At 29.4% G+C, this 17,879-nt stretch overlaps 2 protein-coding genes across 5 annotated transcripts; one reads left to right on the top strand and one right to left on the bottom strand.

Moving 5' to 3' along the window:
- Positions 1-11,542: 11,542 nt before the first annotated feature.
- On the top strand, positions 11,543-17,380 carry LOC111040915 (spermatogenesis-associated protein 5). Of its 3 annotated transcripts, XM_022324985.1 has the most exons (9): positions 11,543-11,977; positions 12,072-12,245; positions 12,334-12,783; positions 12,847-13,222; positions 13,310-13,592; positions 13,664-14,137; positions 14,198-14,362; positions 14,423-14,583; positions 17,133-17,380. In XM_022324985.1, the coding sequence occupies exons 1-9, from the start codon at positions 11,785-11,787 to the stop codon at positions 17,134-17,136; spliced, it is 2,280 nt and encodes a 759-aa protein (XP_022180677.1). In that variant the 5' UTR covers positions 11,543-11,784; the 3' UTR covers positions 17,137-17,380. The 3 variants fall into 3 exon arrangements, with proteins under 3 accessions (XP_022180677.1, XP_022180679.1, XP_022180678.1); XM_022324986.1 differs by lacking the exon at positions 17,133-17,380 and having other exon boundaries at positions 11,558-11,977; positions 14,423-14,587; XM_022324987.1 differs by lacking the exons at positions 14,423-14,583; positions 17,133-17,380 and having other exon boundaries at positions 11,550-11,977; positions 13,664-14,003; positions 14,198-14,347.
- LOC111040920 (transmembrane protein 41B-like) lies at positions 14,577-17,753 on the bottom strand. 2 transcript variants are annotated; one of them, XM_022324992.1, is made up of 7 exons: positions 17,573-17,753; positions 17,274-17,329; positions 16,908-17,064; positions 16,698-16,826; positions 16,411-16,609; positions 16,200-16,338; positions 14,577-14,915 (listed from the first exon to the last, which is right to left on the bottom strand). In XM_022324992.1, the coding sequence occupies exons 1-7, from the start codon at positions 17,575-17,577 to the stop codon at positions 14,749-14,751; spliced, it is 852 nt and encodes a 283-aa protein (XP_022180684.1). In that variant the 5' UTR covers positions 17,578-17,753; the 3' UTR covers positions 14,577-14,748. The 2 variants fall into 2 exon arrangements, with proteins under 2 accessions (XP_022180684.1, XP_022180685.1); XM_022324993.1 differs by having other exon boundaries at positions 17,274-17,363; positions 17,573-17,750.
- Between the last annotated feature and the right edge of the window lie 126 nt (positions 17,754-17,879).

Below are 17,879 nucleotides of genomic sequence, written 5' to 3'. Positions count from 1 at the left end.
CGTCATCGTCTGCAATTGTCTTGGAAGGCGATTGTTGCCAAAACCGCAAGCGCGTAAAATATTATCGTCATTCGGCTGTTCCGCCGCAAAAACGACTTGTTGACTACCGACAATTAGCGTCATTGCAGACTATAATAAACGAACATACCTCAAGTAATATATATATTATACAATATACTTGGATGAATAGTCTTCATTGTTCGGTCGGTCACGTTGTGAATGATAGTCGGGGTCCGACCTCTAGAATTTTCGTGTTTGATGTACGATAATGCTGCACACATTGTAGGTATAGTATCTCTTTATACCTACCCACTGCAGTACATAATAAGATGTAATGTTACATGTATAAATATATTATGCATGCTGCACTGCACTGCACATTGGATTTTTTCAAAATGTACGGTGGCGTGACTATACGCGCGTGAGGCTTGTGATCAGTACCTTTTACCTTAACCCCTTGGGACGTTTGTAAGTAAAAAAAAAAAATAACAAAAATTACACCCGTTTCGTAGTAATTTTATGCAATCAGTACCCATCTTTATCTTTTATGTATAATATACCTTTTTTTTTTTTTTGTGGTATCGAGAACCAGAGGGGGGACCGCGTTAGCATTACTTCCCCTATGTATAATATACCTAGGTAAGTACAGACTACTGCAGACATTAAATATTATGCACAGAACTGGATTTTTTTATTTTTAAATTGCAATAGTCTGCTGGCAGTCACGTGCAGGCTACAGCATTCTTCCTGATACAAATATTGTTATACGTTTTGCCTATTTATTGTTATGCGCCAGAGTATATTATTATTAGGGCTCGGATGTTTATGAAATTGCATATTTTTTTCTATTTATCCAATTTATTGCTAACCTGGATACAAATTTGATTCATGTTCTACTGAATAAAATAATGCTATTTTTATTTTGCATATTTTTGCATATTTAGTGGTTTTGTATTTTAAATGCATAATTTTTGATTTTAAGAATATAAATGCATATTTCAAGACAATTTAACGTAAATATTAAATTTACGTATTAATAATGTTCCTTATTAGGTATTTTTATATCGTGCTTGTCTGGAATATTTATTAGATAACGATTTAATTTTGTATACACTTCATGCCATGAGTATGTGGCGACGACCAGGCCACGTATTAGTACGATTTTAATCGCCGTGTTTCCCGGTCGGTCGTTAAGAGTACCTATTATTATTTATATTTTTCCGCGGTCAGTTGTACTTTTATTTAAAAATGCCGAAATGTAAGTCGTCTTGTTCAATTCGTCTTAAAAGTTTTGTAGACGAGTTTGGAAACGATGTTTTTTCTACGGATGGAACAGTTTTGTATTGTAAANAAAATGTATTTTCAAAATTAAACCCAGATGACGCAGTTTCAATCGAAAAAAGTATTAGCATTATGGCTGAGCCAAATTTAGGCCCAAACTTAACATTCATTCAGTCCAACTTTAGATGTTTACCAGTCAATATAACTAAATTAGAATCATCTGGATTAACTTTGTTTGAATCAATTAATGTTGTCAATAATACTAGAGAAACCCTCAAAATGGCTAATGGAAAAGTGGGAAAAGAAATTTACGACAAATTTCAGAACGTAATTGAAAAGAATGCTGGGTTTAAAACTTTGGTACAGATTTCTAAAATACATTCTGGTGAAGTTGATACTATGGAAGGAATAGAACAAGATTTGAAGGTTGAGGATCTTGCATTCTTCAAGTATGCTCCAATAACGTCGGTAGATGTAGAACGAAGTTTTTCACGTTACAAAAATTTACTTTCCGATAACAGACGCAGCTACAAGTTTGATCAAATTAAAAAAACTATTGTATCACAGTGTAACGCTGATAATTTAATAATGTAATAAAATGAACTAACTAATTTTTGTTTTATGAATTGTAATACATTTTTTTGTGCATATTTTGGTGTTTTTATTGACTAAAAATGCATATTTTATAATTTTTAGCGCATATTTTGTTTGCATATTTCGTAATTTTTTAGTGCATAAATGCATGCATATTACAGTAGTTTTAAGTGCATAAACATCCGAGCCCTAATTATTATCATTGTATGTACTGTATATTATACTAAACAATATAATAAAGTGCTCATTAGTTTCAAGTGTTTCAACACCTACACTTTCTTATTCGGTTTATACAATTGGTATAGTAACCGGTACATAGCTATTTGTGTGGAGTCGTTGACAATAATCAATAATAAATTATTTTGTACAATAATCGATAAAATACACTACCCGCAAAACGTTTATCGGCTTTAATTATTATAAGTCAAGTTTCCCCGTTCCTAAACACGCAAGTTTCACGTCTATATTATAATGTTGCGTTCGCGGGCTATAACATTTCGATTTTTCTATGTATTATGTATATTGTATAATATTATGTAGGTACATAAATATACTATGTCAAATGATAATTTAGTGATACTATTAAATATTAATATTGTACTATAATGTTTTCGTTTTAAAATCGATGACATATTTCAAATATATACTTATGTCTAAATATGTAGTTAATACAGTGTGGATTGTTGGGTGTATAGGTGTAAATGGATTTTGGAGTAGTTCAAAATTGTCTTCGATATTTTGCGTTCCATTATTATATTATTATAATCTATATAAAATATAAAATTATACTACAATGCTTGGATATAGTATATAATATATTATATAGGTAGTATATCATAATTTATTATAATATTGTCTTTATACTCATACACATTACATTCGTGTTATGAAAGCTCTATTAGCTGTATACTTTCACTTTATACATATTATTCAGATAATCATAATATGATTACGATATTATATCAGTTATTTATGTATCAAAATATGCGTATAAACTAAATACTAATATAGGTAATTACATCAAAAAAATATAATAATAAATGATAAGTGATAACGTACAGTAATCTCTTGCCGGTGCATTTTCTGTAATGCGTTTTTATATACCTCTATATTGTTGTACGCGTTACGTGTTCTAACTTCTATTATATGTACAACGCCGTGGTTTAGTCAGTTTTGTAAATGTTGAAGTGCTTGGTTGTATAACCGAAAAGGATTAGCGCACTTCACGGGATTCTTCGTTTGTAGTTGGTCTGTAGGAGATTATGACGCACTTTGTTCCATGCCAATCCACTTTGCCCCGTTGTAACTCGAATAAGTTTAATTGTTGGCACATAATATTATGTTGACTTTAAAATAATTTATTATTATTATTATTATTATTTATTATTGTATTATTTAGGCATTATAAAATATACTAAAAATACTGAAACATTTGCCATCGATAACAGATTTTATTGCGTTTTAAATATATTTTCATTGTGCGACAAATAAATATACTTTATGTTGTGTTAATAAAAAAAACTGAGCTTCAAAACAAATAACTAGTTAATAAAACAGAGTTTTGTAATGTTCTTAAATGGGTACGAGATATAATGAAGTTGTATAGATGATGATAATTCATAATAATAAGTATTATATGGGTGCGTCGTGAATATTGTTATGCATACGTAGCCTGATGGTGGGTGTACCTTTAGGTGTGAGCGAGGGTGTGAGTAAAGACAGTATTATATAATTAACTGACGATGTGAGACGTGTCAAAGGGCAATCAATATAATATAATTGCATTAAGTATGTACGTGCACGAGACTACGAGAGACAGTGACGGAGACAGAGTATAGGTATACAATATATTGTTAGTGAGTAGCAATAATATAGTGAACGAAATAATAACGTACCTATATTATGTACAGGTATCTATATAATATTTTAGTGTTCACGAGCTGCGTAATATAAAATTATAGTGAGTATAGTGAATACTGAAAACACGAGTGGCTGTAGACTACAAATGTATGTATTATAATAATAATACTAATAATAACAATGTACAACGAAAGGATCTGTTTGATGTTTACATATATAATAAAATATCATACACGGTGTATTGTGTAAATATATGCGTGCGCATCGGTGCAGATTCGGGACGATAGCCAATATTTTTCGATTTATGAATATAAATGCATGTACCTGATGCGGTGGATCATATATATTCAGTGCTGGAGGGACAGGGGTTTATACTTTTCGATATATTTTTGGCATAATATAATACGTGGAGGGTATACCTACCTACCCAAGGAAATATAGGAAACCACCGGTTTCCGCTCAATAATATACATTATTACAGTAAACGTGATGCATAGGTATATAATATTATATATGTTTTATGTATGCGATATATATATATGGAAAATGCCAACCTTTGCCGTCATAAAAAAAATTAATTATGTGAATTTATTGAATTTTTTTATTCGTGAACCTCATAGGTATATCGTATATTATGATGATGAATCTCGTATAACATTATTGTAGGTAGTAGGTATAGATGGGTATAATACTCGTATTATGAAGCGAATTTAGTCGGTATTTTTTTAAATCATAACAATTTCAACTATATTAAATTTTTGTAAGACCATTAGTTTTACTTTTCTTAGAGAAAAAGTAATTTATCAACGATGTTTCCATAGAACATTTTGAAATATAGATTTCTGACCATTGAAGATCCTTTATATAAGCATAATAATATAGTTCTTAGTTTGCTCATAATTGGAATCAACTCAAAAAACACAGAATTGGTCAACATCAGATTCATTTGACTAATTGATTTTTTTGAAATGTGTAGTGCATTTGGGGAAAAAATGTAAGTATAAAGTTAGTGATAGTGGTCAATCACGTACCTGCCTACTTTAAACAGTGCGTGTTAAAATTAATTAAGCACAATTTAAGTTTTCAATATAATTTTGTTAGACCATTTGTGAGAATATATTTTTTGTTTTAAGACTAGTGACAACAATAAAATTTTATCTTAAAATTCATTCATAACATACTTGAAAAAATTTAAATTTTTAAAATATTATAAATAGTAATAATATGTGAAATTTTTTATTTCATTTTATCAACACCAAAGCTCAATTAATGTAAGTTATAATCATCGATATTATATATAAATTTAGTATTCTAACTATAATATATATTATGTCCATTACAGCAGTAAACAATGAAAAACATAGATACTATACTGAGTGGTGAATGGTTTAAAGTACTATAAGGTTTTAGAATAATATTACTTATATTATAATTTATAACTTTAAATGTTATTTTAATAATTTATGTAAAAATCTTTAAATTTTTAAATATTTTAAAACCCGTAAAAGTTAAAGTTTTTAATCAAATAAAATAATAATGAAATAATATTCATAAGTATAAAGTGTTGGCATAATAATTTAGTAAATATTTTAGCAAGAGCAAATCATCAATATACGTATGGGAAGTTTAATTTAAAAGCTAAAATTGATATTGATTTTGAAAGAGACATAGCAGTTACAAGGTACCTACATCACCTACAGTAAATGACAGTGCATTTATACATTAATATAACAATAAGGTATTTTGTGGTTCATACCATATCAAATGAAAAAAAAAATTAATGATAGTAATATTTATGTATGTTAAATCTGAAACTCTAATTAAATAGTAGGTTTCTATGTACCTGAGTACCTATATGGTTCAATTAAAATTTCAAAATGTTTGACTTCATTAAAAAACAATTTGCGTTTGAACTAAACAAATAATATTTATAAAATTGAAGACTTAAAATTAGTATAGGTACTAACTAATATTTAAACTCTAATGGTTTTCCGGAAAATGATGGAATCAATACTGATATTATATGAATTATTGAGTACCTAACAAATTATAGGACAGATATTCATTAAAAGAACAAAATTTGCCATTTCTTAATCTAGTCAGCAACTTTAAAGACTGGACCACTCCCCTGAATTTTATTCTATATCATCCCTTCTTTGTATTAATATCTATTTTATAAATTGACAATACAACTATTTGAAATATTTAATGTGGCTTAAGTGCTTTCAAAAATATACCCTATCCTCCTGGAAAAAAATGTAAATAAAACAAATATTTGAATTAATACAGTATTAGCTATGTACACGGTATTCCCACACACATACTATAAGACATAAGTACATATAAACATATTATTGTACTATTTGTGTAGGAACAACACTCACAATACATGTATTTATTTTCACTGGACACCATTTATATTGTTTATCATTATGTGTTAATCACATATATTTGACACACAAGCTTGACAAGCCGCAGGACGTAATTCTTTCCAGCTACCTAAATCGGGCTAAATACATACAAGTTAGATAATATATTATACTTCAGATCATTATGCCACTAGGACAGGGTCCTATATTGCCCAAACATTTTAATTTTACAAATTAAACCAAGAGTTAGAACCTTTTTATTTTAAAATTATACAATTTCAAGACAAAAAAAAGTTTTTTAGTTGTATAAAATATACATGTAGGAGAGGAAAAAAAATCTACAAAAATATTAATGAGTGTATTCAGTAGACCATTTAGATACTCAGCAGCAGGTATCTATGGTATAATTAGTTAGATATAAATAATTAAAATAAATAATAATAATACCATTATTTATATTATCATACATTATATTATTATTACATTATGATGCATGGGCGTATTCACGAGGGGAAGTCACGACCTTTTCTTATGTAGTTATAAACATAAAATTCGGGGCACTACCCCGCGATTTATTTTAGAAATAATGAATATATATCCCCTCCCTCCCAATTCAAATTCCTTTCTACGCCACTCATATGATGAACATTGAAAAAAATATGGAAATAAAATTAATGAAAAGGTGATATCACGGTTGCATTCTTAAGTATAATGAAGTCTACAATAATTAAAGTTTTACATATTCTCATAATGAAATATTTTGTCTGCATATTTCAAGAATTTTTTTTTTAAATCCTTTGAAAATTGTCATTTTAACCCCTAATGTAAATCGGATGCTTCATTAAAATTCTAAGAATTAATTATATTCAAATGTCCAATCGATATGCAATTTAAATGAAACTCTTTTATGTACCTACCTATTCTTAGTGACAAAAAAAAGTTTTTTATTCTAAATAAAAATTATAATATCTATTTCACAGAATATAAAATGGAATTAAGAATTTAAACTGCAGCCATAAAACAATCATTTTTGACAATTTGTTACCGGGATACAACTTACTATATAAGATGAATTTCTTGTCAAGATATTAAATTAAAAAAGGAAATCAAGTAAGATTTGTAGTACAATACAGTCATTTATAGAGGACATTTTTTCTTGACCTGGGTTAATTAGAAATTGATGAACAATGGCATCTATAAAATATATAGATATTTTTACTAACAAGGATAGTAGACGAATGTAAACTGTAGATGAAAATTTATAAAAATGTAATTTTTTAGAAACCTGCAAGCACAAGGTATATGAAGAATTTTCCAAATTAAACGAGATACCAAATAAAGTCTCGGCTGACTTGACTTCTGGATAAAACAAGTGCAAAATAGGTATACTATAAGACAATGCAAACAATTTGACAACCACCATTGAAACGCATAGCATTAGAAATAAAAAACAATAAGTAAGTGTCGTATATACAAGATAATGCATTAAATTATTTTAATTTAAACAACTTTTAAAAACGCCATGAATCAACGACCTAATTTGATTGATCATGAATCATGATAAATACTTAAATATAAATAATTTATTATATAGTTGTCGTTTTTTGAAGTATTAATCAGTATCTACAACCACAACTTAGCTATTGCTGAGCACTTATTAGTGCTCTATAATTCCAATGACCTAAGTAGTAAATATTGTTTATGCATACATAATAAATTAAATATTCTATAATTCTGGGTCGTCCGGGGATATATCGAACATGGATCTCGGGAACTGGGTAGGGATTTGATGCATATTTTTGAGTATAGGTACTCTTAGCTTTGGAATTTTTACTTTTTGCGGTTTCTAGTTTTATGGTATTCGTTGGAAAATCGATTTATCAGAATAAAATAAATCCTGGAGATATTTTGAGATTTCAGTATTACAGTGATTCAGGAAGTCTTTTTTTTTGCTATAGACAAAAAGATATATAGATTCCGGTGCCATAAAGAGTATATTTAAAGTATGTTTACGAACCAATCGATTTCGCCACCTGCTGTAAATATATACACACACACACTCACACACAAACACACAATAAATTCATTCCGCGCCGAAACTATAACACGGCTAGCACACGAGTATCAATATAACTCAAAGTTAAGGAAAAGTATCGCGAACGCCTCGCCGTGAGTTGAAGTAATAGAGTACCTGCTGTACACCCATATAATATACTATATACCTTATACACACATATTATATTAGTCGGGAGTGAAAAACGCAGCAAACAAATTCTAAATTTTGTCTAAATGTTATTTTAAAACTACGTTGTGTGGTCGTCACATGCAGCACCTATATATAGATGAGGAATTAATAATTATCCATTAGAATTACTAATTAGTACCTATATGGCTATACATAATAGTATTATAATGTGTACCTCACGGCTCACGATGCAGTCGGGCTGACGTATCATTTGCATAAAGTCGACCTGTCAGTCACGCGTGTGCCCACTGTCGTCTGATGTCTGTACCCTGACATAACAATAATATTATTACTAAACATTTTATTATGTTCAATCTATTGATTCGATGAACGATTATTTATTGTTTTATTATTATCGTTATGATTATTTTTTAATGCTCGTAATTTATAGCTCCTAACGATGTAATAACGGCAAATGTCCCATCAATGGAAATTACCGCGTTAACGACGATCATATAGTAATAATATAATATATAATCCATAAAAGCCAAAAGGTAATGATAAAGCTGACTTGTACACACATACGCGCGTGTGCACATAATAATATATATTATATTTGCAGACTGCAGTCGATAGACCGACCTCGTGTACTATACATAATTTTATATGGTTAAATATATATAAATATAAACATGCATTCAATAAACGTGTCGTTGTTATAATATATTTCCGCCACCCACATATATAACCATAGTCAATAGGTAGGTTCGGTACTTTAGTAGGTACTTATATATATACAAGTATATTTATGTTTAATATACCTATATGTATATTATTGTGATGTGATTTATCTGTAAACACTAAACGTATATACACATTTAATACAGGGTGGTGTTTGTCCTCGTACTTACTCGCACCCGCCTATTATATTCAATACCTATATAATATGCATTATAGCTGTGTTATCTATACCACACGTGACCCGCCTCCTGTCTATAATTTATAACTTGTATAATATTATTATCTACACAAATATTTGATTCCAACTAAATTTAATAATTTTCAAGTTTTAAAAATATTTATATACATTTACCATATTAGATTTTAAGTAAAACACGAAAACAATCTTTTTCGTGGTTATTAGGTATATTAAAGTAATTATAATAAGGTAAACCAAAAAAAACTTAAGAGTTAGATTTTGATCTGGAAAAATATATGTTTGTTATCCGGAAATGGATTTATTCACACATTTTCATCAAGAATTAATTTATAGCTGTCATGGCTGCAGCGCGTATAAGTCAACAATTTGTTACATTATATAAAATACATTCTGATGAAAACGTGATACATACAGAAGTGACATTTTAAATCCTGTAATTTTTTTTTAATATTTTTGTTCTGTTTGTTGAGTGTTTGTGATCTTTTAGCACTAATAATAGTTTTTATGTTAGTTTAATTAGTCTGTATGTTTGCATTTTTAACCTCCTGCGAGGCATTTTTTTTCCATAGGTTGCACATAAAGGTGGGTTCATATACATAACCGAGAATTGTTTGACTTTGATTGGTATTTTTTTTTTTGTATTGTTGTGTGTGAACAAAGCTTTGGCACAGTGTTTGTTTTTCATAAATGCGCGTTTCGCTGCAAAATCGGTTTTGTGGTTCTGTGAATACAATACACAAATACACACACAGACACAGTATACACTTCAAATAATATTGGATTTACTAGACATTTTGATTAATCTTGTTTGTTGTGCCACTGTTTCAATGTGATATTCTTAACTACCCATTAAATAGGTACAATGGCGGCATATGTACCATGTAGCTAAGACTTTTTAATTTAGTCATATAAATTATCTAAATGTATCTAATTTTTGTTTTATAAATCAAATCTACCAATAATTATTTTATTATTTTACACGGATAAATGATGTGATCATTAAAGATTTTTACCATCATCTGAGGAAGAATAGTTTTAATTTGAAATACTAATTATATTTTTTTATTTCTTTTCTACTCTGTTAAAGTATAAGAAAAAAAAAGTTAAAAAAACCTTACAAATGTGATGTCAATAATTAATAAGACTGTTATGGAACAATAGTGAATTGTACTTTAGCATTAATGATTTTAATAAAACAATTATAATGTAATGTTATAAACAAAAAAAAATTAATGCATTAGTGTCTTAAAATTAAGCAAACTCAATCAAAATCATTTTCAGTTTCACCTCACGATTTTGATTTATGTACTATGTACATACAAAATTACGATATCATAGTACTAATATGACCTTACGACTCTTATATCTTGCATAATATCATGTTGATTGAAATTTAGGTTTCTGTGGTATACTTAAATAAAATATGATAGCAAAAATGTATTGGTAGTCAAAATAATTAGCATCAAGAACACTTTTTTGTACAATACCTATTGGCTATTTCAAATTACCTACTAGATTTTGTAATCGAATCGTTTGATAAAATATTATTATTTTCTTTAGAATAAATAAATCGACTTACTGCCTAAAGTAATATTATTATTTATTTTTAACCTTCCAATTTATCCTTTAAAGTTATACTTTTAGGTACCTATTAATTTATACCTATTTATATGATACACTCAATCAATATTAAATTGTATTATTATAAATAGGTGGGTACCTTGTACCTGTGTATATTTTGTTCCAATATTTACTTCTATAATACCTTAAATATATTTTTAATATAATAAACATTATAATTAAATAATAGACATATGAAATAAATAAAAATCATCAGTAGTTACAACTTCCAAGTGTCAATCCAACCTATTCAATCTAACCAGTAATCGCAAATGAGCAAACGGCTTTAGATTTTAACTTATAAGGGTATAAAATTTATATTTATACTATAAATATTAAAGTCAATCTATTTTGAAACACTACTTACGATAATAGTTTAGTATTATTATTATCTAGGATTATATTATTTAAGTTCCGAAACAGTATTTTCTAAGGTTTTCCCTTAAATACCTGCTTATAATTTGTCAGATGATTAATAATTATTATTATCAACATGATTATCTATATAAGTTATTTCAAAGAATTGACCTTTCTGGAAATGTCGTTTGTTGTTAAATAATTTTTGGAAACAACAAGATTATGGAATATAGCTGGTATATATTCTATAATCTATATAATCGTGACTAATAACTTGCTAATGATCATGGTGCGAGAATTATTCTATTTTCGGATTTTCAGATATGACCGTTTTGAAGGCTGCAAAAACTATAATGTGAATGTGGTCACACTGCGTGAGTCCGGATCAGTTTTCGCGGTTCGGCCAGTTCAGAATAATATGATAAACGTACAAGTAGTTATTTGTTTGGTTCGAAATTAGAATAATTCGAAAACCAAAACGACGTGGACGGCCCTACGGTCTACGGCGGACTCAGCTCACTGTTTCGGTCTTCTTCTTTTCGCCGCAGCTACCTGCCACGAATCGCTGTGGGTCTAAGATGACGAAGCCTAGGCGTTCGGTCGGACCGGCTATCAAGTACCGCACGTGCGACGCCTGCAATTCGACGTTGTACTTCACGGATTTGGAAACCCATTTCACCGACCACTGTCCTCCACCTAGCTCGTCGAATTGGACCCAGGCTTTCGTCAAGGACCACTGTCTTCACTCGTACGCCAAGCTGTACACGAAAGGTACGATACTTTGAGTGTTTTGTCGTGTTCTTACATATCGAGACACGAGTATTTTTTATTCACATACCTATTTTGAATTTCGACCCCTGTACAGATGACGAATACATGGTGGGCAACGACAATGTGGTTGTGCCTATTGCTGCGATTCAGTTGTGCGGCTTTGTGCTCGGTGAACCGGTCATTGTGAGGTGCGGCAACAAGACTCTTGTAAAACACATCTGGCCTTCGGACGACTTGCCACTGTCAAGCGTATATTTCTCCAAAGAAGGTTGAACCATTTTACAGCAACTTAATGATTGAATTTATTATTTGCCTGTTGTTACACCACTTGCATACATTTATTTTTGTTATTATAGTCTTGGCAGACGAACTAGATCAGTTGGAACACGTTTCTGTGGAGCGATTTAAGATTCCACCTAGTGAAGCCCGAAACATTGAAATACGTTTGTCTAACAATGATCAATTACCAGATGGAGAATTCATACGCCACCTGTTGACTCACATTTCTAATAAATATGAAGGACGTATTATCAAACCTACGGATTTTTTATGTTTTGACTTTTATGGACGTAGCCTTGTCTTAGAAGTATCAAAAATTTCTACTTTTCCAAATATTGGACTGAATGAACAAATGCAAACTATGAACATAAATGATGAACAATTTTATCATATTTCATGTTCTACTACATGGAATATAAAAGATCACCTTGACAAAGTTAATATTACGTATCCTATATCAAATGTTGGTGGATTGTGTGATATTTATGAAAAAGTAATGAACGTAATACAAAAATCAAAATACCAAGGTAAGCTAACAAGTCTTAATGTGGTACCTAACATCAAACTACTAAATATGTGTTAATTTTTAGGTGTTTGCGGATTTCTTTTACATGGTATTTCTGGAACTGGAAAAACATTATTGGCAAATACTATAACTTACTCATTGAAAAGACACGTGGTTGAAATAAAAGGTTGGGAAATTCTAAGCAAGGTTTATGGACAGTCTGAAGCAAAATTGAAACTTTTTTTTGAAGAAGCAATCATTAATTCTCCTAGTGTTATCCTGATCGATAGGCTAGAAACATTAAGCAAATCAAATGAATCTTCAGACCTTGAAAGAAGGATTATTAACACAATTCAAACTATGTTTGATCTGTTAAAATCGACTAAACATAATGGAGTAGCTATCATTGGTACTACTAGTAATTTGAGTTCTGTTGATAGCAATTTACGAAGACCAGGAAGGTATATTGATTTAATTAATTATGAACTGAAATTTTGTTTTATTCATATCATCACCATTTAAAAAGTAATTTTTGATTTAAAAATTAGGTTTGATTATGAGATTGAATTACCAGTGCCAAATGAATTGCAACGTAAAGATATTTTGACAAAACAGTTATCACATATTCAACAGGAAATAAGTGAAGACGAAATAGTTTCTATTGCATATCGAGCTCAAGGATTTGTGGGAGCTGATTTGTTAGCCGTGGTTAACCGAGCACAAACTGAAGCGGCAATTAACAATGAAAATGTAACTTATAAACATATGTGTACTGCCTTAACCCAAGTGAAACCATCGGCCATCAAAGAAGTAATGGTTCAAGTGCCTAATGTAAGTTTCCTACTTAAATCCTAATCATTATTATTATACAAATATTTTGTACTATTTAATTTATGTTATAGGTAAAATGGACAGATATAGGTGGCCAAGACGACATAAAATTAAAACTTAAACAGGTCGTTGAATGGCCACTTCAACATCCAGAAGCTTTTAAACGCATGGGTATCACTCCCCCTCGGGGTGTCCTACTATACGGGCCTCCAGGTTGTTCTAAAACAATGATTGCTAAGGCTGTAGCAACAGAGAGTCACTTCAATTTTATATCAGTCAAAGGACCTGAACTTTTCAATAAATATGTTGGAGAATCTGAACGTGCTGTCCGGGAAACATTTATGCGAGCTAGGAGTGTGGCTCCTTGTGTTGTATTTTTTGACGAGTTGGATGGCTTAGCTGGCGAAAGAGGTATGGGAGACAGTGGTTCTAGTGGGGTTCACTCTAGAGTCTTAGCCCAATTACTGACTGAGTTGGACGGTGTTCAACCATTAGGGAATGTCACTATTTTAGCTGCAACCAATAGGCCAGATCTTATTGATTCTGTAATTATAATTTTCAAACTTAATTTTTAATTTTATTATTAAATAACATATTTTTTTCAGGCTCTTTTGAGACCTGGAAGATTAGATCGTAAAGTGTATGTTCCATTACCAAACAAGACTACACGTTTGGAAATATTAAAACTAAAACTTTCAAAAATGCCAACATCAACTGATGTAGACATCAATAAATTAGTTGAACTTACTGAAAACTATTCTGGTGCAGAAGTAAGAACCAATTTTATGTTTACGTTGTTAAATACTAAATATTCAAATTATTATTAAAAGGTGATTTCAATCTGTCATGAAGCTTCATTGAAAGCTTTAGAAGACAATATAAAGGCAGATCAAGTAAAAATGAGTCACTTTGAAGTTTCACTTCAATCATTAAAGCCTCAGACTCCGTCATGGTTACTAAAAATATATGAAAAGTTTTCTGGAATCCAAAGGTAACAAAACAATTTTTATTTGTTATAAATAATTTTATGATGTTTATATATTATAAATGTAATAATTAATGAGACACTGTGACATAAGGAAGAGGCATTAGATGGGTGGGGAATCTAGACTACACTAATGGAATGTCCTTCGATATGGCAGTCAACAACATTTTTTCAGTCGAATTTGTCTCTTAATTTTGCCTTGAATAGTACAGGCAATAAAGAAAGGGCAGCAAATGTTGCCAAGAGTAGTACGGAAGACCATGACCAGGTGGATTCTGTTGTGACCTGATGTAAAGTTTGTCCAGCTTGTACAACCAATACAGATGGTACCGCTACTCCTGGAATTAAAACAATAGGATTGTGAACAAATAGTCATTACATATTTTATTAATAATCATGAAGTTTGGTTATTAAGTATGAATAGAGAGAGATGGATGTAGCTGTTATGATATGGAGACAATTGTAAGTTAAAAAATATATAATAAATCAATCAATACAAATATGAGAAGTAAAAGTTAATAATTAAAGTACAATATAAAAAATATTAATTCTTATTCATATTATTTACCTAATTAAGAAGTTATAATATATGTTTAAGAAGTAAAATATTTTGGTTGATTCCAAGTAAAAAAGATAAAATTTGGTAATATATAATATCCAAGTATGAACAATACAGTATCAAATGATACTATTATAGTTGTATTATAAACAATTATCTTTGATTTTATAATTTATACATAAACCAGAACTAAAACATAGTTTGTAAGAAGAATTACCTAAAATATTTTATTTTATTTTATTTAATATCAAATTATTAGTTTTTAACAATTTTTTTAAGTTGCTCCAAATATTTGTATACTGATAAATTGAGAGTATCATAGCAAATATATTTTATTGATATTGTGTTTTAATTTTTAATACTGTTATTTTTATTGATTGATTTAGTATTTTTTTTTTTTACTTTCAAATGGCTACATCTATTTGTCCTAGATCATATTAATATTTAATATAGTATCTAATGTATTTATCAATTGAGTTAGGCTATTCAATATTTTGACCAGTTCTAAAAACTACCACCAGACAACAAGTACTGATCTCTTGATTTTTTGTTTCAGTTTTCTCACATTCCATTTAAAATAAATAATAATTTAGTTTTATATCTTAAATTTAAAATTTATATTATTGATAATTAACTGAAATATATTATTTGTGTCCATATAGCTTATATAAGATGAAATGCAGTGGTTTATCAACTAAAACCATTAACAATTTAGATAGCACTAACTATTAGACATTTTATAATCATAGCTTTGGAGTGAATCATCGTTCATTAATGACTAGCTATAATAGATAAATAAAATCTACTAACTAATTACTTTAAAAAATAATTCATTTGTCAACTCAAGAATTAAGTTTTTCATAAAGAATATTTGGATAACTAAATAAGATTAGAACCATTTAAAATTCAAAAACTAACAAATTTACCTCAAAAAAATTAATAAAATATAAAATCTTAAATTTTTCATGTATCTTAAATTATACAAAAGTTGTATTGCTTTGTACTTTGTACCTATGTATTTTTCAATATAATCATAAGTTTATTAATAAATTAAAATATTTACCAAAAAAAGTTCCCAACCAAAATGGTATTAACGGAACATCAACTAGTGGTGCACACACATTTATGAACCAATTGGGCAAAAATGGGGTAATTCGCAAAAACATCATATAACAAAACATATTGTCATTATGTTTCTTAACCTGAAAAAAAATATGTTCTTATACAATTTTAACTTATCAACGATTGTATTCATGTATTCGATATTCACCAACCAAATTTGCATATGTTTTGATTCTGTCTGGGAAGTATCTATATGCTAATCTCCTTCCTATTGTCATTGACAATAAGTAACAAAAACATGCACCCATTGCCGAACAAAAACATATGATTGCTAATGCTAATAAAAATGGGTATAAAAATCCACATAATATTGATAATGAAATTGAACCTGGTATTGCAAACGTTTGCAAACTAATATTTAAATAATAGTTAAGGTTAATTAATGAAAATTAAAAGACAATTTGTTCAATTATTGAATTTCAATGACTTCAAAGGATACAATATGTAACAGAAGAAAATTGACATAAACACTTGAGTGTAATATGTATCCTTGTAATCTTCCAAGACTCTACCCAGGTTTTGCATGTCTGTGGTATTACGTGGAATTTTTATGTATTTTCTTTCCTCCCTGTAAACAATTATAAATATAATTAATGCTGCATGTTGTTTGGTACTTATAAGTATCAAATATTTTCTAGGTACTACATACTCAGTCATCTGGGGGAAACTGTAATACAAATATCCCAAGATTAGTATGAACAATGAGAATATAATCACTAATATGACCAATGCTTTTGTGGTAGACATTGTTTGTACATTTTCTGTCTTAGGTTCTGTTATTGTTGTTGTGTCGTCCACTGTCGACACTGAAAATTAAATCATAAAAACTGGTAATTTAATAACCATATCATATTAATATTTGTTTGTGTTTCAGATGAATAAGACTGTCACTTGGCATATCCCGAAAAAAAGAAGCAATTGAAAATTTTGGAGTGTAAAATGATCGATTATTGTTCTTTTGATATGTGTTGTTAATTGTTAATTTATTAATTTTGTAATATATTCCAAAGTTTACCAGATTCGTGAACATTTTGATCCACATCCATGTCTTGCGTTGTCGTCTCTTTTGACCTAATAAACGAAATTGGATAGTATTTTCTGTGAACTGTTAATTCGTCGGTGACAAAAAAAAAAAAAAAAATACGAATTATTCAGTGACTATTTGATGATGTTGGACAACATTTCTTCGTTTCGTAAATAGTCCATTGACTGTCGTCGCATGTAGAGCATAATATTCTTATTATAGTATTGTTGATAATAATTGAATAATATTTTTTACGCGAGCAGTTGAACTTTTAACAATAATTTACATACGTCATTTCCAGATTTGAGACGAACGGCAGAACGGGTAGTTGTTGGGATTATCGATACTCGACTTTCTAGTTATCGAACATCGGCCTAATGAGAAACCGAAATATGAATTGTGAGTACTCAAAACTGGTTAATATCACGAAAGATTTATGGGACAGTTATCAACTCGTTATCAATTAGCACGGGGGTTATCTTATCTCTGTGAAAATGAAGAAAAATAAATATAAGAATGAACAGCGCTCCATGTGGACTAGCTCATATTTACGTGCAAATTAAATATTTAAATTTTAAACACACGAGCTTACATTTT

The sequence above is a fragment of the Myzus persicae genome, unplaced genomic scaffold (assembly GCF_001856785.1).
Source record: "Myzus persicae strain clone G006 unplaced genomic scaffold, MPER_G0061.0, whole genome shotgun sequence".
NCBI classification, from domain to species: domain Eukaryota; kingdom Metazoa; phylum Arthropoda; class Insecta; order Hemiptera; family Aphididae; genus Myzus; species Myzus persicae.
This window is presented reverse-complemented; position numbering and strand designations above follow the sequence as displayed.